Consider the following 26,378-nt stretch of genomic DNA (forward strand, 5'->3'; position numbering starts at 1 on the left):
CAGTGAATTTCAATCACAGATTAAGACAGTAGGTTACTTAAGACAGAAACGATAGGAGGGAGGTTGGTAGGGGGGGATAGGTGGGCATAGAACAAGAACGTCTAGCAACCCAAAAGCACGGTCATGCCAATTCACAGAGCGGTGAGACAGATGTGAGTAGTCCTGACAGAGGAAGGAAGCAAAGCGACGAGAGCTCAAAGTAGGCCAACACAGCTCCAGCAAAGGATCATGGGTAGGGCATGAACAGATTTGTGAGGCTCAAAGGAGTTGTTTGCGATGGAACTCAAATGCAAAGCTTGTGACGGGTTTAGTGAATAGAAACGCATCGTCCGTAGGGGTACAACAATCAAGCCATGACACAAACACACAATTTTTAGCTTGGAAGATACATAATATAAACAAAGAGATGCGAACTATAAAGATAGTTAACCTTGTTTTGTAACTAATGTCACAAACAGGAAGTGTAGACTAAAATACAAAAACATCAGCGAGATACTGTAGAATAGAAATCAGGCCACCACATTGACTTATGATTATGGCACGCAAAGAAACTCCTCAAAGACTGCTCCTATGAAAATGCTTATACACACAAACCGCCGTGCAACTGATGCATAAAAGATCACAAGCAATTCAGGAATGTTCATACAAGACCTCCAGAATGTCTCTTTGCCATCATTAAAGGCATTAGACATCCATATTGAATGTTACATGTGAACACAACATGCAAGATTCAGAAATGATTCCACGTTTACTGGTTAATTATTCACTTAGCTCTCCTGTTCTGTCGCTCAAGGTGCAACGCCAGCCCTGACTTTTACAGCCCTCCAAGTACTGTAATATTACAGCTCATAACGATCTTGTGTTATTATCATCAGAAAGATCAAATGCTGTTTAAAAAATGATGAGAGTAGGACAGTAGACAGTTCCGTAGTCTCTAACAGCGCTCTGATTTGGTGGAACCCCCATAACACTGCACTCTACAAAGCAGCCCAGCAGGGGAGGAAGAGGAAAGCAGCAATTGAAAAATTGACTGATTTGATCCAAATGAAAGGAACATGGGTAGGAAAGACGCAGAGAGAGAGAGAGACAGAGAACTAGAGAGACAGGAAAAACCTCCATCAAAGCAATAAGAATTCTCTGTGAATCTGAGACGAGAAACCCTGACAGTTGAACTCTGGGGAGCGGGTGCAGAGCAGAGCAGACAGACAGTTGCAGCCTTTGATGTCATCATTCTTCCTTCCGCAGTCATGGCAATGGTGTCCATCAGGACGGATGTGACAGGTGCGCTCGGGAACATTTAGCGTGTTTTGCCAGCCGAGCCCTTGACAAATCAGCTGTTTAGGGGCTGTCAGTGGCAGGCAGGTGTGTGTGTGTGTGTGTGTGTGTGTGTGTGTGTGTGTGTGTGTGTGTGTGTGTGTGTGTGTGTGTGTGTGTGTGTGTGTGTGTGTGTGTGTGTGTTCGTGAGGCTATGTCAATGCAGTTAGGAGATTCTCAGAGACAGCAGGAGGCCGAGTAATGCTCAGATAATGTTGCCGTGGTAATACATTGAGCTGTGATTCTTATGTACACTGGCAGTTATGGTGCTTGACATCACAAAACTGAGATGTATTAAAATGTCATCACACAACACTACCTGTATTCCATTCCATCATCCATACACCTGATCCTGCAAGCTAACGCAGATACATCCTATAGGTATTGTGGCTATTAGAATTAGCTTCCTACATATACGGTCCCATGCTGTAGCCAACTGACAAGATTAGCTACACGTCTCTCTCTCTCTCAGGATCAGGTACGGTACTGCAAGGTCACAGACTTACTGTGTGTGTGTGTGTGTGTGTGTGTGTGTGTGTGTGTGTGTGTGTGTGTGTGTGTGTGTGTGTGTGTGTGTGTGTGTGTGTGTGTGTGTGTGTGTGTGTGTGTGTGTGTGTGTGTGTGTGTGTGTGTGTGTGTGTTTAGCAGGCATGATGACCCAGGGTCCTTGGTGTGTAAGGTTGTTAGCTTCTCAATGAGGATAACCATGGCGGGGCTGAGGCAGAGTGCGTGTGTACACTTGTGTGTGTATGCGTGTTTACGTATGTATGTGTGTGTATGTGCATGTGTGTTCCTTCCTGTTTCCCCATCTCCGTGACAGCTCTCTCGTTTCATCCATACCGTAGCAGACATCCATGCAACCCAGTTAAAAGGGTTTGGAGAGGTTTCTCTCCCCATGACCACTGATCATATGGACCAACATTAGCATCCCCCCATCATTAACTGAACACATCCACCATGTAAGCCCCAGCGTCTACCTTAGAATATATACAGCATAGATATTCCATATTTCCGAGCTGCAACGATGCTGTGTTCCATGAAGAGAGAGCAAACTGAACATATTGTGCGTCCCCAGTGAGTGAAATAAAGAGAACAGTTTATCTCTTTGACTACAGTGCTGTTAAACAACACATCTCCATAACAGCATCTCCGTCAGAGGAGATCAGATAGACAGAGGGGGAGGCTTTTTGCCAGCGCACCACGCTTCACCTGAGGGAGAAGAACTAAGCCTTGTCTGTACAAAGTGTTCCTTCTGAGAGGATAGAGGGAGGGAAGGAGGGAGGGAGAGAGAATCAGAGGAAACAATGATGAGATTAAAAGTGACATGACAGCCCATACCCCAGGTAAGCAAGCTCACTGATTACACACACAGACACACACAAATGCATACACACACGCACACATACCTACCCATGCACGCACACCTACCCATGTACACACACACGCGCGCGCACGCGCACCCACACACACACACACACACACACACACACACACACACACTACCCTCTCAAATGCATACACACGTTCACCTACCCATATGCACACACGCAAACACACACACACACACTCAATTACCAACGCAATCCTGTCTCTATGTGAACCCTCTGCCCCTACGTCTTTACTGTCAGCTCCAAACACCCTCTCACACTATCTAGTTTTAAACTCTGCCCCCAGGCCTGGTGCACTCCTTTGTGTTTCCATGTCAAAGTTACTCTACAACTTCTGTAACAAAAGCACTCACAGCCCCCTCAACTCTACTCAGAGACTTAAAAAGACTCCTTCCCTCTGGAACTGAAAGGGAGAGGGAGGAAGAGAGTAAGGAGAGAGCGGTGGAGAGATGAAGACAGAGAGAGGGAGGTAATGTTGCCCAGGGGCTACTGTAACTAACATCCAAGCCTGTCGATTCAAGTGATGGACAAGTGACCACAATATGACTTAACAATGCATTCACATTCAATACATTTGACTACAGGTCATTTAAAACAACATTGAAGGAGGGTGACCAATAGTAAAAACCGGATTACATCAAAAAGGCAACGATCTCCCCGACCGTACATACCTTGTTCCCTATGGCTTTCTTGGGTGGGAAGTTGAAAGTGCCGACTTGCGGGAATTGTGAGCGTAAGTGGTTGTGGAGCGTCCGGAATTCCGTGTAGCGTCTGTAGACATTCCATTCGTTGTCTAGGATACGGATGTACACCTACGGAACAGGTAAGACACAAACAACAACAACACAAACAGCGACACAATCAGAATACTTTCTGTGGTACAAATTCTGCTCTTACGAAACCGCTCACAGTCTACAGAGGAGGAAATTAGCCAACCATAATGTCTCAATAAGGTTATCTATTCTCAATATGGCAGTAAAACATAGTAGGCCACTCTCTGCCTGTGCACTGCTATTTTCATGCATCATTAAAGGAGAGCGTTGGATTCCTTTGTTCAGCTGCTGATGGTCTGTGGCAGGCAGACACTGGGGATTGTGAAGGGAGGATAAGAGAGGCAATTACAACTCGAGGAGGGAGAGCGAGAGGGGGAGAGTATGAGAGGGAAAGCGATAGAGTGAGAGATGTTATTTTCAAATGGAGGAAAGGAAAGACGAGAACAGAGATGCCATTTTCACGCGTCATAGTCTCTCCCTCAAGCCTAGCTGGAGAACAGTGTCACAACGGTGAAGCAACGTAGCGTTAGAATTAACAGACGTCCCATCTCAAAGCTATAGAGGCACAGACTGATCCTGTCTATTGGGGTTCAGTTGTCCCATCTGAGGTGACAAGCAATCACTTTATCACCTCTGTACTTCCTCACGCAGTACCGTACTTCCTGTGAACTTTTTTGAAAACTTTTCTCCGGAAAGTGAGGGACTGTAGAGTAGAGAGAAATTAAGAGAAGACAACAAAGGCAGCCTGAAGCTTAGATGAACCTGTTGTTTGTTCGTAATTGTCGTTTTCAAGGGGGAGTGTGTGTGTGTGTGTGTGTGTGTGTGTGTGTGTGTGTGTGTGTGTGTGTGTGTGTGTGTGTGTGTGTGTGTGTGTGTGTGTGTGTGTGTGTGTGTGTAGGCACATGTGCGTATGTGCTGTGCGTGGCATGCGTGTGCATGTGTGTTCGTGTCTGTGATCAAAGCGTTAGGATGAAACGAGGCAAATGGGTGGACACTGGGTCCCTGGGGAGGGCTGGCCAACCTGGGCCAACATTAAAGTCCTCACACCCCACAATAAGACCAGTACTCTTAGAAAACTGCCCCCTGGCACACTCACACACAGTAGTCGTGTGCGCGCAGACACACAACACTCACACACAATGTATTCTCTCTCACTCATACACACACACACACTGTATTCGTGCACAGGCAAAGTGGAGCGGGTCGAGAGTTCCAAGTCCTTGGTGTCCACTTCACGAACAAACTATCATGTTCCAAACATACCAAGACAGTCGTGAAGAGGGCACGACAAAAACTTTTCCCCCTCAAGAGACTGAAAAGATTTGGCATTGGCCCCCACATCCTCAAAAGGTTCTACAGCTGCACCATCGAGAGCATCCTGACCGGTTGCATCACTGCCTGGTATGGCAACTGCTCGGCATCTGACAGTAAGGCGCTACAGAGGGTAGTGTGAACGGCCCAGTACATCACTGGGGCCAAGCTTCCTGCCACCCAGGACCTATATAATAGGCGGTGTCAGAGGAAAGCCCATAAAATTGTCAAAGACTCCAGTCACCCATAAACTGTTCTCTCAGCTACCGCACGGCAATCGGTACCGGAGCGCCAAGTCTAGGACCAAAAGGCTCCTCAACAGCTTCTACCCCTAAGCCAATAGACTGCTGAACAATTCATAAAAATCGCCACCGGACAATTTACATTGACACGCGACCCCCCCTCTTGTACACTGCTGCTACTCACTGTTTGTTTATTATCTATGCATAGTCACTTCGCCCCCACCTACATGTCCAGATTACCTCAACTAGCCTGTACCCCTGCACAGTGACCCGGTATCGGTGCCCCCTGTATATAGCCTCGTTATTCTTGTTGTGTTACTTTTTATTTTAGCCTACTTGGTAAATATTTTCTTCTTCTTGAACTGCACTGTTGGTTAAGGGCTTGTAAGTAAGCATTTCACCCGTAAAGTCTACACTTGTTGCATTCAGCGCATGTGGCAAATAAAGTTTGATTTGAATGGCATTCATACATGCACAGGATCACTGTATACACACACACACACACACACACACACACACACACACACACACACACACACACACACACACACACACACACACACACACACACACACACACACACACACACACACACACACACACACACACACACACAAAGACATATGCAATCACACATTTACAGACACACTATACACACACAGACATCCACGTTGGGCTTGCTCATTACCATACACATTTAAGGCAACATCATCCACAGAGCAGCTATTGTTTCCTCCTCAGTAACAGCAAATTCATTATTTCATCATCTTTCACAAAATATTTGCCAACATCCAACTCTCGCGTTCTGCATTAAAAAAAAAACATCTCTTTGTTTTCAATAGAAAGATCCTCAAATGTGACACATCCGTGGCCTAGGCTCAGCTAGCTCTGGGCCAGGTCCAAACTATTCTGATTATGTTATATTTGAACTAGTCAGAGTTTTTTTGTACAGCGAAAGTAACAAGCTTACAATTCACAAAATACATTATCATGAATGAATTTCAAACTGTTATAAAATTGTGTACAAATTATGGTGACATGTTTTTTTGTTGTTGTATATATGGAAAGTAAAAAGATATTTAAACAGTGTTTCTGAAACTTTCTAGAATATTGTTGACTAATCTTTCAGTCAAAATAAATCAATTTTCTCAGCTCTCCAATTGTCTTCAAGGGTTGCAGCCCCCAGTACAGAGCCCCTGGTACAGAGAAGAGAAGCATTAAAACAACATAAATCTAGGGGGTCAAATTAAATTCAAAGCGTTACCCTTCAACACGAACAAGATAGATAACTGCAAGTTAGCACTATTTTACTTGTTGTGTTCTCACCATCTCTTTGATATAGCCTGAACAGGCAGGTCATGTATTATTGTAGACTAACAAGGCTATTGAAAGGAGCAGCGAGTGATTCATCAACAGCCAGATAGACTGGGAGAGGAAATGCTGTCATTTACAACAACAACAGTGGCATTTACAACTGCTCATTATACAGAGACTGATCAGTTCATCGAAAGGAGGGAGGCAAAGACAGACAGACAGACAAATAGACAGACAAATAGACAGACAAATAGACAGACAGACAGACAGACAGACAGACAGACAGACAGACAGACAGACAGACAGACAGACAGACAGACAGACAGACAGACAGACGTTTTAGAGAGGGGATCCGAGGTGCTTAGCTCACTTAAGCAGACCATGATGAGATGATTCTGGGCAATCTGAAAGTTAGCACTTTTCATTCAATAGTGTAAATGGTTTGCAAAATCTTGAGAGACATGCCCAAAAAACCTCTGAACAACATATAGATGTTGCTCTTATGAGAGCTACAGCACAGTATGACTCAAGATGTTATACTTCAATCAGCCACAGTGTTAGAAGCACACCCTTTACTCTTGTAGCCTGGTCCCATCTGTGTAATGTGTAATATATTCTTCAACCAGCTCATTTATTGTTTATATATCTATTGGATTATCTAGTACATCTGCTACATCATGTATGTTTGTACTTTTGTCTAGCCACCCAGTTCCCTCTCTCTCTCTCGCTCTGAAGTACGTAACTATGAGATACAGTCTGGTCTGATAGCATAAGCCGACACTCTTCTGACAGGTAGGGTAATTGTAGGTTACCAACTGTGGTAAAAGCACTGGGCTCACCTCTTCCATCTTCTGAGGAAACCACTAAGAGCCCTCTTGCTCACCTCCGAGTGGGAAAACACTGCAACTACCGTACAGACCGCACAAAATGGCAGACAAAGGATCAGGACTGCCGCTCACCTCATAATGGGAAAACACTGCAACTACCATACAGACGGCACAAAATGGCAGACAAAGGATCAGGACTCCCGGTTCACCTCATAATGAGAAAACACTGCAACAACCATACAGACGGCACAAAATGGCAGACAAAGGATCAGGACGCCCAGGCAGTGGGGATGTTAGTTTCACCATAATGAGTGGAAGTAGAAGCACTATTAGGTGGACCGATGTTGTATTAAGATGTTGCATGTACGGTTTGTGTGCTCATCTCTAACAATAGCATTGAAACCATAGAAATAAATGATGTCTATGATTGAAACATTCTTAGCTGGAGAACTCCAGCTAAGGCACTTTGAAAGAAGGCTGTATGATAAGTTAAATTGCTCATATGATCTTGTCCTTGATTTAAAGAACATTCAGCTATATTCATCACCTTCATCACCTGCCAGACTTTTCCTGGTCAGGTCACCTACAGTAGTTGGCCTGTAGCAACAGTGGCCTGTTATACTTGAGCCTCAGCCATGAAAGTAAACATGAAGTTACAACAAAGCCCAGAGAGAAGGATAATATGGAGATATGAAATATTAATGTGAAAAACAACCTTGATCATTAATCTAGACTAATGCAAAGTTATTTATATTTTTGCACTGACTATGTAGAGGACTCCACACACTCACTCACACAGACTCCAACACACACACTTACTTTGCTCACACACATTCCTACTAACTACACACACACACACACACACACACACACACACACACACACACACACACACACACACACACACACATACACACACACGCAAACCAGGCCAAAGACCCCCTCAGAGACACCAATTCTCCTTAGCCGAACCACAAGAATGGAATGGTCTACCGTTGTCACGCCCTGACCTTAGAGAGCCTTTTTATTTCTCTATTTGGTTAGGCCAGGGTGTGATTAGGGTGGGCATTCTAGTTTTTCTATTTCTTTGTTGGCCGGGTATGGTTCCCAATCAGAGGCAGCTGTCTATCGTTGTCTCTGATTGGGGATCATACTTAGGCAGCCTTTTTTCCACCTTTAGTTTGTGGGATCTTGTTTGTGTGTAGTTGCGTTCTGCACTGCATGTAGCTTCACGTTCGGTTGTAGTTTCATGTTTTTTTCGTGTTCGTCTAATAAAATGGTGTACACTCACCACGCTGCACCTTGGTCCGATTCTTCCGCCAACGAACGTGACAACCGTATCAAAAGCTTAGGCCAAGTCAATAAAAATAGCAGCACAACATTGCTTAGAATCAAGGGCAGTGGTGACATAATTTAGGACATTTAAGGTTGCAGTGACACATCCATAACCTGAGCGGAAACCAGATTACATACCAGAGATAATACTATAGACATCAAGAAAGCCAGTCAGTTGATTATTGACATGTTTTTCCAACACTTTTGATAAACAGGGCAAAATGGAAATCGGCCTGAAATAGTTAGGATCAGCTTGATCTTTCCCTTTAAATAACGGACGCACAATCATCATGTGCGTCACGCATCACGCTGCTGCTACTCTGTTTATCATACATCCTGATGTCAAGTCACCTTACCCCTATACATATCTAACCCTACCACACATTTTAAATATGGTACTCATGTTCTATTTCTCCTATGTTTTTCTTCTACTTGACTTTATTTTATAGTATAATATGTTAACTACTGATATTTATTACTGCATTGTTGGGAAAGAGCTTGCAAGAAAGGCATTTCACTGTACTTGTGCAAATGACAATAAAACTTGATTTTGAAGCACCACAGTTTTTTCAGGGCTGTGTGAGACAGAGATATAGTAAAGCAAAGTACATGCAGCGGAACAGTAGTGCTTATGTCATCCCTCCCTCGTTCCCTCTCTCCTTCCCTCCATCTCTCGCTCTTTATTTCTCTGTCCACTCTGGGACACAACATTTGCCAAATTAGGCAGAAAATATAATCCATTTGGAGGACTGCAGAAAAGAAGGAGGACGCGGAGTGATAAGAGCGTATAAGGAGAGAAATTTTCCATTAAAAATATTCAGCAGAGATTTATCGGCCGTACACTCTGTGTGTGTGTGTGTGTGTGTGTGTGTGTGTGTGTGTGTGTGTGTGTGTGTGTGTGTGTGTGTGTGTGTGTGTGTGTGTGTGTGTGTGTGTGTGTGTGTGTGTGTGTGTGTGTGTGTGTGTGTGTGTGTGTGTTGGAGGGAGGGAGGGAGGAAGCGATACCCTTCCCAGTGTCATTGAATCTGTTTAAGTAAAATAGCCTTTTGTCATGGACTAGTATCCTTACCACAATCATCATAATAACAGAGATGACTAATAATACTAGCAATGGACATTTTTTTTATGTGATCATAGTATCATCTCACATCATTCTCAAAACATAATCTGTCCAGTCATCCTGCTGAATGAGTTTGCAAAATGACCCACTGGTTTGTGATTCATTAATATACATACTATTCAAACATAAAATCCCTGTGAGGCCTGCTGTAACATCATGAGTGACAGAGCAGTTAGCTAACCAGGGCACACACACCTTCATTAGTGTACACTCTAACCTCTGGCTCTCTGGAGTGGATAAATATTTCATCTTCATGCGTACAACACGTAAATGTAGTTGACACATAACTCTAAATTACATCCCTGGTACATGTACAATACTCTGACCTACGAGCTACGACCCAGATTTGACCTTAACGAGATCGAACATGCATACACAAATCCTGCTTAACATAACTGATGGGAGAGAAGGTTGTGCAGACAGACAGACAGACAGACAGACAGACAGACAGACAGACAGACAGACAGACAGACAGACAGACAGACAGACAGACAGACAGACAGACAGACAGACAGACAGACAGATTAGATGTACAACTCAAATACTTTGACATATGTGAGTAGATTAGTATGGATTACTTTTGTCGCATCATTTGTAGACATCAATACTCACTAGCCAAATTAAGTTCTCAGTCATATACCCTTAAAAGTTGAGGGCAGCAAGGGTCTTCAAGGGTATCATATTATACCCTTGAAGTTTGAGTTCTGGAACATTAACAGAGTTACAGAACACTGAGAACTACATCACCCATGTATTACTACTCCAGGTAGACCAATAAAATGTGAGATGTTTATCTGTGCACTAAAGTCCATCTCACCCCGCCACACACTCCTGCTCTCCCCAGGAAGGGAAGGTTTGTTTATGATTGGGCTGTGAACTTCTAAAACACTAGGAAGGTCGCTTGTAAAAGCCACTCCTACAATGTACCTCACATTTCTCCTTTCCATCCAGAGAAGAGGATTTGGAGCTCGATAAATGAACAGTGATGTTGTTGACTAATGATTGGAGAGCAACATGTTGTTGTTTATTATCAGTGGTACGGATTAAGTACTTGAATATGTTTACCTCTGGAAGAACCGGAGGTAAATCTACCATAATGGTAAACAGTTTTATGATTACAGCACATATTTTGTTCAAGAGCAGCAGGAGAAAGCTAGGATCACATTGACTTGACTATGTATCCTCATCACATGCAGCCTACAATCATCCAAGCTCATTCCGAGCTACCAAGCTCATTTCTGCATAACCTCAGCCATTCTGCATTCAAACTGTACAACCTTCTCGTTGTCATAACCTTCAAAGATGGATTACAGCGTTTTGTTACAAGCTCTGATAAAACAACTGGAGCTATGTGATGATAGACAGATAGATGAATGCTGTCACTGGATGAACACTGTCACTCTTGTCTGAGAAACTGCCAGGGACAACTTTGCATTCAAACGCCAGGGAAAATACTGATACTCACTCACTTTTGTCTCACTCAATCTCTCACTTACTCTCTCTCTCTCTCTCCCACCCTCTCTTTCTTCCATCTTATTCTCTCTCCCACCCTCTCTCTCTCCTGAATGAATAAGTCACGAGTCGGGTTCATAGCATTTCTCTAATGAGTACGGCAGGAAGTGGCAAAGTGAGGGAATGAGAAAACGGATAAACGAGAGAGAAAAAGAGAGAATTAGATGGGAGACGTGGAGGAGGTTAGAAACACAGCCCCATAGTGTTTCCAGGAACTATAGTAAATTAATGGCTTGTGTTGACTCGGACTCTGAGGTACGGCATTGGAGATTCCACTACTAGCCCCTCACAAGACAAAGATCAAACAGCCTAGCAAGGCTCTGCAATCTAGAGCCGCTGCAATTCTGATTAAATTACCAAGAGAGAAAGTTGGGCAATTTCCTGTCACCTTCCAGCCTTAACATCATCTTCTCTGAATTGCCGTTATTATCTTTGTATATCTGAGTTATTTGATGGTTATTTCCTTCCAAATATATTTGCAGATCGTACAACGTGTTCTCAGTTCTCTGACTAGCCTAACATGTTCTTCTAAAGCTGGAAATCTAACAAAAGCGATCTTTGGCTTTTACAGTGGGGATCCAATTTATGATGAATCGATGCAACTAAAAACAACGATCATCATAGTAATCAACATCCACCACAAACAACTACCACCATGTCGATAATCAAGGGCCTTCATTACCATTACCATAACCATCATCTTTACAGACTTGATCATCATCTCAATTAGGAATCAGATTAATAATGGGCTCTGGTTTACTTATGGATATGATATCCCTCATTTGCATAGCCAAAGAAGCCAATGAGATGCAGTCTCAGGCTTTGGCAAAAGAAACACGCACATACACAAAGAGTTTGCAGACTGAACTACGTAAACCCTCCACCACTCCATTGTATGAATCCTCTCAGCACGTTGTGAAGTCAACTGCATGCAATATAGAGATTATCATCATTAGCACTTTTCCCACAGTGCACCTCTGGGGAATGGGACCTATGGGATCTATGTGATGGGAACAGCACACGTTGGAAGCATGTCAACGAGGATGACTCAATTATTCATTGTTATAGCTGATTTATATTTCTAGTATGTGCATGTTCAAGGGCTTGGCTCCAACAGGAAGCCAAAGGTAGCTTATATAATGCCTATTGAATACTCGATTAGTGTGTCTGTGACTCTCTTTCAAATCACCCTCACACACACTCAGCTTGCCTCTGAGAAACTACAGTAGTCTCAGGTATCCCGGAATATTTGGAATTGAAATGAGAGAGCGAGCGAGAGAGAGAGAGAGAGAGAGAGAGAGAGAGAGAGAGAGAGAGAGAGAGAGAGAGAGAGAGAGAGAGAGAGAGAGAGAGAGAAAAGCAGTTATCAAATCTCATTAGTGTTATAAAAATATGGGAAAGTTTGCAGCAGGCCTGACTTTGTGTGGAAGCGATTGGCTCAGCTGCTTTTTACTGATCAAAGGGAATCACTCATTTAGAATTTAAAAAACAGTACATTCTGTGTGCCGTGGCTCATCTAGAGTACAGGGCTTCACTTGGCATCAGCACACAAGAGGTAAAATAAATCTGTGTACAGTGTGTGTGCTCAACTAAGCAAAGAGTTTTCCCATGAATCATAACATTGCTTTTACTTTCCTTTAAGCAATTAGTCTACTCTAGAAGATATATTTATTTATTTTAGCTACGCTGGGAATGTAAGTGGATTTGATATGTTGGTTCTGTCAGAGACGTTTGGAGGGAAGGAGGGAGGGTATGTTATCACTACAACATGCCAAAGTGCATCCGTCATCTCCACCTGGCAAATGAAGGGCTCTTCAGTTCTGTTATTATTTTACTTGTTTCTCTGAGGGAGAAGAGAAAAGCCATTTTTGTTATTTTTTCCATGACACACATAATAACTTCTTGTTGGTATCGTATGAGAATGCAACAATAATTTCCAACTGCCGTTATAGTCTCATGAAAGGAGGGGGAGAAAGGGAGAGAGTAGGGGAGAGACGGAGAGCTCATCTGGGGAGAACAAAACAGGAGTGATAATAGTGAGAACCATCACAACCTCCCTCTCTCTATGGGCATCACAGGCCTTGTTCTGTCTACATAGAGTCATTTTAAACGGAGAAGAAAAGTGGCTTTTGAGAAAGGCAAAGACAGAATGGAGAACAAGCAATTTGCCTGCTCAATAAATGCCCTGTAATCTAGTGGCAGAGAAGAACGCCACGCTTCTCTGGCTCCCATTTCTCTCTCACTTTTCTCTCTCTATTTATCTTCTCCCCCCCTCTCCATCATTTTCAGTTCAGCAGAGAGTGAAACGGAGCTGTGTGATTCTGATGTTGTGTTCTGCTAGGTGGTGCTGGTTTTTAGGCCCTGCTGTTATTGGAACAATACAGGAACAGGATGTTTAGAATGACTGGCCGAGGGTTGCTGTCACCTGGTTGGCTGGTTGAAAATGGGAACATTTAATTTTTTAAACACATTCTACAACAAAATGTTTGTAATGCCATTAGTCTCTCTTTCAAATGCTATTTAAGAACAGGTGTATGGACCTTCTGTATGAGAAATACTTATTCTCACGTATCTCGCATACAGCTCCAACGTTTTGGCATGAGTGACCCATCACGTCTGTTTTTAAGCCTTGGAGAGGAAGATACAAAGCGCCTATCACACACAGCCAACAATGGCAAACCGTTCTCATCTATCTAGTCTATTAAGAACAATAGTAATGTTTCCGTAGGGATCTATATGACAAATAGACCCCTGAGAACACACCACAAAGGCACAAAAGACTATACAGGACACAGCCATTGTCTGAGGCTAGACTAAGCAATAGTTTCAAAGCGCTAGTAAAAACAGGTTTCATTAAATCAATGAAAAATATTTACGTAACCATTTAACTTCAATATAGAAGTTCAATGCTAAATCCGTCAACTGAACTTCCCAGCAAAACCTTGAATGACCTCTGATTCCTTTCTGTACCAATTAGATCATTGATGTCTTATCAGCCATAACCTTTCACTCTCCAATACCAGCCTCCTGTCACTACTTATCAGGGGTAAACATCTGGAGGCAGCTGCCCAGGCCTCTACTATTCTGTCCAGGGGTGCGTGTTATGTCTTCACACCACACTGCAGTGGCAGAGATACAAGAGCAGACTTGTATATAGTTCAGTTCGGGAGCAAGCCAATCACGCTCGACTATCTCTGTGCTGAGGTTGTGTCACCTGTCGTGTCCCATCATTTCTGGTTTCACCTCGCTACACTGTGTGTCACGCCCTGACCATAGAGAGCCTTTTTATTCTCTATTTTGGTTAGGTCGGGGTGTGACTAGGGTGGGTAATCTAGGTTGTTTTATTTCTATGTTGGCCTGGTATGGTTCCCAATCAGAGGCAGGTGTTTAGCGTTGTCTCTGATTGAGGATCATATTTAGGCAGCCATTTCACCACTGGTTTTTGTGGTATCTTGTTTTTGTGTTGTTGCCTGTGAGCACTCCAGAGCTTCACATATCGTTTGCTGTTTTTTTTATTGTTTTGTGCGTTTCACAAATAAAAAGATGTGGAACCCATATCACGCTGCGCCTTGGTCCGAATGTTATTTTGACGATCGTGACACTGTGGCTCCTCTTCCTGACAGAGGAGAGTGGAACCGAGCAGGGCAGTGACACATATCCCCTCAGGGGAGAACAGGAAGGAAGGCGACACAGTGAGAGACCTGAGGTTTCACGCCTAGTCAATGTGCTAGGTACAATAAAAAGCAGTTATCGAGGCCAGGGCATATGTTGGGTGTTAGTTTTTACTAGTTACTCCATTCAACAACCAAACACAGAAATGGGATACCAGAAAATTAGGATGTCTTGATCTGCAAATACAATTTGTGTTTGTTTATTAGACTAGGATCTGGTGTTAGTGTCTCTTACCTGGTATACATGGTAGGCGTTAGAAGCGCGTCCTTGCAGAAACACAGAGGGAATCCAGACATTGATGAGAGCACGGTGAGCCCTGGGGGAGAGGAATACACAGTAAGGGTTATAGATACTGTACTATTCATCGCAGGAAAGCTGTCATTCATCAAATATACTACGACATTAAAGAGAGGGTCTTCAATAGATTCAAGAATTCACTACTACTACGCTTATATGAAGATCACGTTGTCAGGAAGCATAAATCAGAACCTTGAAGCGCTACGATATTTGCCTGGCTACCCATCCATACCACTCCGGCCAAACGCCACGGCCACTAGCGTTTCTTCTCCACGATGAATGTATGGGGAAATCGACAGAGCAGCGGAATTCAATTCAGGATGAGTCGTCAGGCAAGCAGAGTATTAAACCATGAGAACTTTCACCTCAGGAAGGAAAACAAATGGCATAAAAAACTACATAAATACCTACATAAAAAACTCCAGGAGACCTTTCATTAGGGAAATGGAAAGAACGCAAAGGGAGATAAAATGTGAACCTCCTACCAGAGGATATTACTACCACCTTGCTGGAACACAGTGTTTCAGACACTCAGGGTGTGTTCAAAATCGCACACTATCCCTATATAGTACACTACTTTTGACCAGAGCCTTATGGGTACTGGTTAAAGGTAGTGGACTATATAGGGAATAGGCTACCATTTCAGGCACCCAGTAATAGTCAGGTGTTACAGCCCTCTAGTCCTCTACCCCTGTTCCTTGTGTTTAATGAGAGACATAACTGATTTAAACAGCACAGTGACACAGCCTCCCTCCCTCCTCCTCCCTCACAAAGGTTGCACAGTGTTCTCTTTTCACCGGCGCTAACGAGGACATGAGGAAAGTGGTCAAGTGGGTGACCACCTTGGTTCAACTCTGTTTTAAACCACTCCTCTCCTAATGAGACGACAAGGGTCATCCCTTGACCAGGAGAGCTAGTGTCAACAGGCTTTCTTTACAAATAGCCCCAAATAGCCCTCTACATTTTAGTCATTAGCGGATGCTCTTATCCAGAGCGACTTACAGTTTGCATTCATCTTAAGATAGCTGGGTGAGACAGCCACATGTCACAGTTGCACATTTTAAGTAAGTACCTTTTCCCTCAATAAAGTAGTTATCATAAAGTACTAGCCAGGTTCTATTAGCAGTTAGTACAACACCTGTAAATACACTGCATGTACAAAACATTAGGAACACTAGGAACACCTTCTGTACCCCCTTTTGCCCTCAGAACAGCCTCAATTATTGGGGGAATGGACTCTACAAGGTGTTGAAAGCATTCCACAGGGATGCTGGCCCATGTTGACTCCAATGCATCCCACGGTCATGTCAAGTTGGCTGGATGTCCTTTGGGTGGTGGACATTCAAATCAAATCAAGCTTTAATTATACAGCACATTTCAGACATGGAATGCAATGCAACGTGCTTCACAGGAAAATAACTAATAAAAACATTGAAAATAAAAGCTGAACTATTTACTACACAAGAAACATAAGACAAAAAACGAAACAACGGAAAAAACTGAACGACTAAAAAGCACGCTAAGGAAAAGCAAAGCTAAAAAGATGCACACAGGAACCTGTTGAGCGTGAAAAACCCAGCAGCGTTGCAGTTCTTGACACTCAAACCGGTGCACCTGGCACCTGATACCCCATTCAAAAGCACTTAAATCTTTTGTTTTGCCCATTCACCCTCTGAATAGCACACTTACACAATCCATGTCTCAATTGTCTCAAGGCTTAAAAATCCGTCTTTAACCTGTCTCCTCCAGTTCATATACACTGATTGAGATGGATTTAACAGGTGACATCAATAAGGGATCACTCAGTGTACACAGTAATGTATGTTTACAATATACAGAGTATATAGCTTACCATGAAAATGGTTTAGTGTCTTATGACTGGGGATCTACAGGGCTGGGGTTGTCCTCCCCTGATTTTAAAGACTGTCATTCTCACTCTATGTCACAGATTTTCAAACAGAGAGGTAGAGGTAGAGACCAGCAGCGATAGAGGAAGATAGATAGAGGAAGAAGGATATTTTCAGAGATCTGAAAATAGGTCTGAAAACGGTCACCTACCTTCCGTCACCTGAGGTGATAAAGATACACATGATAATGACAGAGCTGAGCCGTGGTGTCAGAGATACACATATACATATACAGTGCATGACTTTTTCCACATTTTGTTGTTACAGCCTTATTCTAAAATGTATTCAATCATTTTTTTTCCTTCATCAATCTACACACAATACCCCATAATGACAAAGCAAAAACAGGTTTTTAGACATTTTTGATAATTTATTAAATAAATTCTAACTGAAATATTACATTTACATAAGTATTCAGACCCTTTACTCAGTATTTTGTTGAAGCACCTTTGGCAGCACTTACAGCGTCAAGTCTTCTTGAGTATGATGCTACAAGCTTGGCACATCTGTATTTGGGGAGTTTCTCCCATTCTTCTCTGCAGATCCTCTCCAGAGATGTTTGAACGGCTTCAAGTCTGGGCTCTGGCTGGGACACTCAAGGACATTCAGAGATTTGTCCCGAAGCCACTCCTGCATTGTCTTGGCTGTGTGCTTAGGGTCGTTGTCCTGTTGGAAGGTGAACCTTCGCCCCAGTCTGAGGACCTGAGCACTCTGGAGCAGGTTTTCATCAAGGGTCTCTCTGTACTTTTCTCTGTTCATTATTGCCTCGATCCTGACTAGTCTCCCAGTCCCTGCTGCTGAAAAACATCCCCACAGCATGATGCTGCCACCACCATGCTTCACCGTAGGGATGGTGCCAGATTTCCTCCAGACGTGACGCTTGGCATTCAGGCCAAAGAGTTCGATCTTAGTTTCATCAGACTTGTTTCTCATGGTCTGCGAGTCTTTAGGTGCCTTTTGGCAAACTCCAAGCGGGCTGTCATGTGCCTTTTACTGAGGAGTGGCTTCCGTCTGGCCACTCGTTCCTTCTGTAAGGTTCTCCCATCTCCAGAGAGGAACTCTAGAGCACTGTCAGAGTGACCATCGTGTTCTTGGTCACCTCCCTGACCAAGGCCCTTCTCCTCCAATTGGGGTCTGAATACTTTCCGAACGCACTGTATATAGTAGAGATAGACAGACACTGCTCATGTGATAAGAGATATACTGTAGATGTAGATATGGGGAGATAGAAGGTGCTTACGTCTCAAAATCTGATAGGCTGGGGTCGTCAGAAGTCTGGCTCAGGTCACCAGGAACCTTTATTCAAAAGTAAGGAGAGGAAGATGGAGCGAGAGAGAGACGGAGCGAGAGAGAGAGCAAAATGTCACTGTTTATACAAAATGTCACTGCGTTACTATGTCAGCTACCTTTCATCCATTTCTACTTTACACAACCCTCTGTGTCTGAGCAGCAGGGTTGGGTAGATCCTGAGGGAGAGGGAGTCTTTCTGTGTGACCAGTGGAGCAGAGCACTGTGACATTACTGTACTCTGCCTCCCCATCCCATCACCACCACTCTCACATCAACGTACTGTACACACCAAAAAAACAATTGGAACTCATAGTGTAGTGCGTGACACCATAGGGCCTCTTGTTGTTGTTAATCCCTGGATAGGAGGGAGCGCCAGCGGCAGAAATGGACACTATTACCCAGCGTGGCTGTAAGGGATCCATTCCTATAATCTGTCTGCAACTTCTCCTCAAATCCCCCCACAGCCCAGGGACACATGCAGGGGTAATTCTTTGTGTGTGTGTGTGGCGGGGGCTGTGTTTATGTGTGTGTGGGTTTCAACAGCCTTTTGTCTTTCATTTTCAATGTGTGGACTGTCTATTAATAGAACAAAATGGTCTGGTGTAGAGAGGATGAAGTAGGGCTCTCACACCCCAGAGACAGGGCCACAGGGCTGGGATAGAGGGGGCCACATCTCCTCTACTCCCCTCCTGCTCCAGACCCAGGGACCAGAGAACCACACATACAGCTTGCCTGGTCAGCCAGCCAGTGTGCGGCCAAAGCTGGGCCGGCAGATGAGGGCTGGAGCTCTGGGATAAGAGGTAGCCTGGGGTAGTTGATTTGTTACCGAGTAGCCGGCAATCTCCCATGGGTGTGTGTGTGTGTGTGTGTGTGTGTGTGTGTGTGTGTGTGTGTGTGTGTGTGTGTGTGTGTGTGTGTGTGTGTGTGTGTGTGTGTGTGTGTGTGTGTGTATGCAGGCAATGTGTCTGTGTAGAGGGTAACTCACTGGTCCTCTGAGATCAATGAGTTCCTGTTTCATTTGGTTGATGAGGTGGTCCTTGGCCATCAGAGAACGGTACAGACGCTCATTGAACTCTATCAGCTCGCCATGCATCTCAGCCACCTAGTATAAACACACACACACACACCGGGTTAGTTACAGTCTGGAACACACACATGATCCTTGCAGCTGTATATGAACTGAAACAACAGACTCCAAGAACAAGTCAACAATGATACACAGTGGAACCGTAAGATTGACAGTTTGGCCAATCAGCTAATCGGATGCGCACACACATACACATGCACGCACGCACACACACAGGGTGGTTGAGTCCAGGCTGCTCACGACATCAGCTGTCAGTGTCCATAACAGACCTGGACAGGGTGATAGGTTTCTGCCATCAGCATGTCACAAACAGAGACAGCCAGATAGCTGTGACATGCATTCATTTGTCTGGGGACATCAGGTGTCAGGGTAGATTGAGGACAGGGACGTCTGGGTATGACCGGTGAATGATGTAATTTTTGACATGACTGTTGTCATCACTGACCATCACTGACACAGAGTATACCACCTCAAACACACTGGGTTAAAATAAGACATCATAGAGTCTCAATTTAAAGTGAGACAGAATGTTTTAGCCTGGTTCTTGGTTTTAACAGGAATGTTTGGGATGAAAACTACCAAGGAATTCACTTCAGTACCAGGCTAGTTTGAGAATGGTTATTTTAAGAAAGCTCTTTGTCTGTTATTATGAGGGAGAGATATAATTATAGTAGTTAAACAGCAAGGAATAATGAAGACAATTTATAGCACAAAGTTGAAAAATAACCTCTAGGAGAGGTGAGGAAACAAACTTTTCCTTTGTTATAGTTTTCCAGCTTGGCTATAATTATTTAGTTAGCTAACATTTCAACATTCACCTAGGTTTCTAGGTCACTATTAATAAATACAGTCATTTTTAACTTTCCAGACTTCAGATTAATGAATTCAAACACAGTGACCTCAGGATCAGGTAGAGAGAGTTGGGCATTAAAATGCAGAATTTGACATCTTTGAAGGCAGCACCATCAAAACACTCCTGCTTCCACTGCTTCTACTTTGAAATGCACTCAACATTCAACTTTCCCATCTCAGGAGTTAACCTGCAGCTTCCTTGAAGTTGTCTAACTCTACAGAGACCGGGAGAGACAACGGGCGTGTTGAATGATGTGAACACACCCACCCACACAAACACAGGTACGCACACACAGGTACAAACACGGACACACAAACACAGACGCGTGTGCATGTGCACGCTCACACGTGCACACACACACACGTGCGTGCACACACGACTCAGCTGGCATTTGGAGTACCAACAGCACTAGCGAGGCCCAACAGTGCCGCATCACCTTTGACAGCCTCCCTGTGGGGAACACTAAACAGCACAACAGAAAGGTTCACTGACGGCACATCGGATCATTCTGGAAAACTCAATCCATTCATCACCTCTATTTATTTGTGCCGTAACTTTCAAATAGGACATTAAAAAAAGAAATTAATTTGAAGCGTGAAGGAACCCAATTAATTCTCAGTGAGAGGGAGCTAATCAGTTTGTTATTCTGCGGCCGCGCGTGCTGATTTGCATATGTCATTTCAGTCAGTCACAGCCACTTGCTAACGCTCCCAATTCAGTTAAACAGTTTCAACCTCATTACTCACCATGCAGCGCTGGTCGGGAAGACAGGACCAAGTCACTGCATTCATTCATTCAATGTTTTGTTTAACTGGGTTTGAATTTAGAAAAGTTGTCCATTTTCTATTTCAGCTTTTCCATTAAAACTCTCAGAAATAACAATGCATCTTATTGAGAGCAGTTAGTTTTGGTGTATTGTAAGTTATTTAGGACCTACAAACTAACTTAACAGTAAAATCAGTTGTCAGTCTCTATTTGTGGGCCTTTGAGTTCTATATGGCACTGTTGTGATGCAGGTGATGCTGGCAGTTCCCTCCCTCCATCCCCCTTTCTCCCTTCCTCCCCTCCCTCTCTCTCTCTCCCTTCCTCCCCTCCCTCTCTCTCTCTCTCTCTCTCTCTCCCTAGGCTGACAGTAGTGTGAGGTGAGCAGCAGTTAGTGTGAGGCGAGCAGAGTTGTTGTGCTGAGCTGGGAGCCTGTACAGAGAAGTCCCAGCCTAAGCAGAAACGGCCACCATAGCTGACCTGCTATCTAACACAAGTAATTGGATGTGAAACGAGTCTGAAGAGAGAGAACAGAGAGAAGTGGAAAGAGGAGACGACAGGCTTAGCTTCCCCTCAGAGCGGTAGCATGAGAGGGGGGTGAATGTGTGTGGTTGAGAGGGGGATGGATGTGTGTGGTGGAGAGGGGGATGAATGTGTGTGGTTGAGAGGGGGATGGATGTGTGTGGTGGAGAGGGGGATGGATGTGTGTGGTGGAGAGGGGGATGGATGTGTGTGGTGGAGAGGGGGATGGATGTGTGTGGTGGAGAGGGGGATGGATGTGTGTGGTGGAGAGGGGGATGGATGTGTGTGGTGGAGAGGGGGATGAATGTGTGTGGTGGAGAGGGGGATGAATGTGTGTGGTGGAGAGGGGGATGGATGTGTGTGGTGGAGAGGGGGATGGATGTGTGTGGTGGAGAGGGGGATGGATGTGTGTGGTGGAGAGGGGGGTGGATGTGTGTGGTGGAGAGGGGGATGGATGTGTGTGGTGGAGAGGGGGATGGATGTGTGTGGTGGAGAGGGGGATGAATGTGTGTGGTGGAGAGGGGGATGGATGTGTGTGGTGGAGAGGGGGATGGATGTGTGTGGTGGAGAGGGGGATGGATGTGTGTGGTGGAGAGGGGGATGGATGTGTGTGGTGGAGAGGGGGATGGATGTGTGTGGTGGAGAGGGGGATGGATGTGTGTGGTGGAGAGGGGGATGGATGTGTGTGGTGGAGAGGGGGATGAATGTGTGTGGTGGAGAGGGGGATGGATGTGTGTGGTGGAGAGGGGGATGAATGTGTGTGGTGGAGAGGGGGATGGATGTGTGTGGTGGAGAGGGGGATGGATGTGTGTGGTGGAGAGGGGGGTGAATGTGTGTGGTGGAGAGGGGGATGGATGTGTGTGGTGGAGAGGGGGATGGATGTGTGTGGTGGAGAGGGGGGTGGATGTGTGTGGTGGAGAGGGGGATGGATGTGTGTGGTGGAGAGGGGGATGGATGTGTGTGGTGGAGAGGGGGATGAATGTGTGTGGTGGAGAGGGGGATGGATGTGTGTGGTGGAGAGGGGGATGAATGTGTGTGGTGGAGAGGGGGATGGATGTGTGTGGTGGAGAGGGGGATGAATGTGTGTGGTGGAGAGGGGGATGGATGTGTGTGGTTGAGAGGGGGATGAATGTGTGTGGTAGAGAGGGGGATGAATGTGTGTGGTGGAGAGTCTCCACAAACAGGAAGTGACATGAGCAGGGAGACGGGTGGTGGGGAAGGAGGAGGGGCGGGTAGAGGACTAAGCTGTCCACTCAGATTGGCACGCATGCAAGCACACACACAGGCACGCGCACGCACATGCACACCCAAATTGGCAATTTGTTGAGCATTATTTAGTCCATCCATCTCTTCCATTTTTAAGATCAATATAGGAATGGCTACAGTGGAACATGTTTCCAGGCTGCTATTATTGTGAGTCTATTGTGAGTCTTTTCTAAATTGAACAGAAATAAAGCCTGTTAGTAATTGCTGTGGTGTTTCTGCTGTTGGATAATTAATGAGAGAACAGATCAAAAGGAAGATCCAGAGATCCCACAGGAGTCCCCGACCCATATCTCACTGTTATATACACGCGCACACACACACACACACACACACACACACACACACACACACACACACACACACACACACACACACACACACACACACACACACACACACACACACCCTCAAACACCCTAATCTCATTGTAGAACAAACACCCTCAAACACATATCCATCTCTCCTCCACAAAAAGACTACTACATCCCATAATAGTATCTTACAATATTAAACTATCTCATATCACACCTCTGAACTTGGTTATAAAGAATTGCGGTTATACATGTGGTTATTACATATTCCTAATGAAAGCAAATCTCCTATACTTTCCAACTATTTCACTGTGGCCACCAGTAAAACCCATTGTCAATAGCAACAGCCAACAGTACTAGCCAAGATGCTGTAGTCTAAACATCTGCATGTTTCCATGACTTCAGAGAGAAGATAAACAGGCAAACCAGATAGTAGCATAATGTGGAGGACAAAAGAAAAATGTACACTGTATGCCAGTACATTTAAATAAAGTTGTCACAGGGTTGAACTAAGATTTAAAGTGAAAACGGCAGTACCCGTCTCAGCATGTTTAGGAAAGCCCTATTGAGACTGACAGGCAAGCAAATGAACGCATCATTAAGTAAACACAATACAAAAGACATAGATAAATGCATAAATAAGTGAAATGACAGTTTTCCCCAAACACAAACAGAATTATTTCTTATTAAAGAAATATAAAACACTTATGAATAATTGACTGCAACCTCATTAAAATAGAGGCGGGCGGTGTTCCCGGGGTTTGCTGATGTCATTGTCTCTCAGCACAGAGTGCCACACCGTTGGTTGGTCATTAGTTAACCAGCATGCCAAGAACTCCCAGAACCACCCACTCCCTGGCTCTGTCTCTGAGTGACTGCATCATCGTCATGTGTAAAAACAGAGTTGGAACTGTGCATCAGCTGCCTACAAACTCCATGACTGTTTGAATACTTTAGAAATCCCTTCTTGAAGTAATCACAGTGATTTGACCAGGCTGGATTGGTGATAGCAATCCCCTTCACTGATCTGTGATGACTGGGTAGATAGTTTTAAGTTGTATTAGTCGTATGTACAGGATACACATGGTATACAACTTCCAACAAAATTATTACTTGCAGGTTCCTTCTCGATAATGCAACAACGAGAAATAACAAAAGATAAGAATACAAACGCAAAGTAAACGGCTCAGTAGAATAGAATAAACATTTGAGCTCTGACTAGTTGCTGCCATATGCATAGAAATCCACGACCTCTCCATCAGCTCCATGAAAGGGAGTGAATGAGGGTAGATGGGAGAAAGCTACATTCTGGAATGAAATGCAGCCATCTCAGCTGCCTAAGTACTGGTAAGGGTAAGACTGCGCCAGCCAGTAGTACCCACCTCTATGAGTTTGCGTTCATAGCTGGCAGCCAGCTCCTCAACATCACCCATAGACCTGCTCTGAGGGGCCAGAGTAGGATCATCACAGTTCCTCACCATGGGGAGAGCTGGAGAGAGAGGGGGGAGAGAGAGGGGGGAGAGAGAGGCAAACAATTACTTTGGGAATAATAATAATTTGATGGGTGTTTATATTTGTCCTGTTTCACACATGTACAATTGTGTATGATATGCATGTGTGAAATGGAAATGTGTTTTTTGCACAAATTCTAACGCCCTCTGAGACATCCCCGGAAAGAGGGGTCCCGGCCAGGGTCTGCCATTAACAACAGTGACCCAGGAGCAATTAGGATTAAGTGCCTTGCTCAAGGGCACATCAACTTTTTTTCAACATGTCGGCTCGGGGGTTCGAGCGAGCTACCTTCTGGTTCCTGGCTAAACGCTCTAACCACTATGCTACCTGCCTCCCAACATAATGAGTCATATTAATAATAAGAAGTGTTTGATATGCCTGGGGCAACAATAAACAAACACACACACACACTATTATCACTGGATTATTATGCAGAGGAGTATTGTCTTGTCGGTAGTTAAAGTAAAAGCCAACAACTGTTTGATGGGCCGTTTTTTTTCACGCAGCTCTAATTGTCTGTTGGAGGCATGGGTCAGAGAGCAGAGCGGTTACTTCCTGGAAAGCTTTAAAACAGCATCCTCTCTAAGGTACTAAACCCGCTGTATGTACCAGGGGAAGTAAACAAGTAAACATTGTTGTTATGACAACCATTTTCTCTAATTACTGTCTTTTTGCACCGAGATTCACATAAAAAAAAGATTGTTTCTCAAAACTTCAGACTATTGTATCAAATTGACACACTGCTTGGCTCTCCCCACATACTCCTAAAACTGTGGTTCATCACTACTAGTTCTAGCTGGCTAACGTCATCAATATGGGCCTACAGCGGTTCCACGTCAGCTATAAACATGGTGTAATCTAGTTACAGGAGGGAGAACAACAGAAGTTAGACTAGAGGGACTTGGAGGAGCGGTGGCTCCTACAGGGAGAGATGGATCGTTTCTCCCTTAACACCTTTATATATAAGGTCCCACATTAGGTTAGATAACACAAACACACACAAAAATTATGGCAGAACACACACACACACACACACACACACACACACACACACACACACACACACACACACACACACACACACACACACACACACACACACACACACACACACACACGTGTGCCCAATACACAAACAAACATCTCAGAAAGTAGAGCACGTGTGCCCAATACACAAACAAACATCTCAGAAAATAGAGAATAATAACCCACTTAAAATAACAGATGTGGGTTTTGGTTGAATTTGAAGAGAAACTGTCCAAATCTCTCAGTCCTTATAGTGATAAAGGGCAGTGTGTGTCTGGTCTCGCAGGGGCAGATATTGATTTAGGAAGATGATTGCTGGTCCAGAGGAGACAAAAGCACAGCCTGCTGCTGAGAATCTGAGTGATACAGCCCTATCAGAGGACGACGAGGAGGACAAAGTCAATCAACCCTTTCAACACACATCTCCCCAGTCTACACACACCTCCCCAGTCTACACACATCTCCCCAGTCTACACACACCTCCCCAGTCTACACACATCTCCCCAGTCTACACACACCTCCCCAGTCTACACACATCTCCCCAGTCTACACACAACTCCCCAGTCTACACACATCTCCCCAGTCTACACACATCTCCCCAGTCTACACACACCTCCCCAGTCTACACACACCTCCCCAGTCTACACACATCTCCCCAGTCTACACACATCTCCCCAGTCTACACACACCTCCCCAGTCTACACACACCTCCCCAGTCTACACACACCTCCCCAGTC

The 26,378-nt window shown here is 44.5% G+C and overlaps 1 protein-coding gene across 2 annotated transcripts in view; it reads right to left on the reverse strand.

Moving 5' to 3' along the window:
* snx29 (sorting nexin 29) overlaps positions 1-26,378 on the reverse strand; it is a 114,150-nt gene that overhangs the window by 14,471 nt on the left and 73,301 nt on the right. For both annotated transcript variants that reach the window (XM_071408654.1, XM_071408655.1), the window contains 5 exons: positions 24,486-24,592; positions 19,288-19,404; positions 18,253-18,308; positions 15,043-15,124; positions 3,374-3,514 (listed from right to left, as the gene is read on the reverse strand). In XM_071408654.1, coding sequence (XP_071264755.1) covers positions 3,374-3,514; positions 15,043-15,124; positions 18,253-18,308; positions 19,288-19,404; positions 24,486-24,592 — 503 coding nt within the window. The remainder of the gene's footprint in view (positions 1-3,373; positions 3,515-15,042; positions 15,125-18,252; positions 18,309-19,287; positions 19,405-24,485; positions 24,593-26,378) is intronic.

This window comes from Salvelinus alpinus, chromosome 7 (genome assembly GCF_045679555.1).
Source record: "Salvelinus alpinus chromosome 7, SLU_Salpinus.1, whole genome shotgun sequence".
In the NCBI taxonomy this organism is placed as follows: Eukaryota; Metazoa; Chordata; class Actinopteri; order Salmoniformes; family Salmonidae; genus Salvelinus; species Salvelinus alpinus.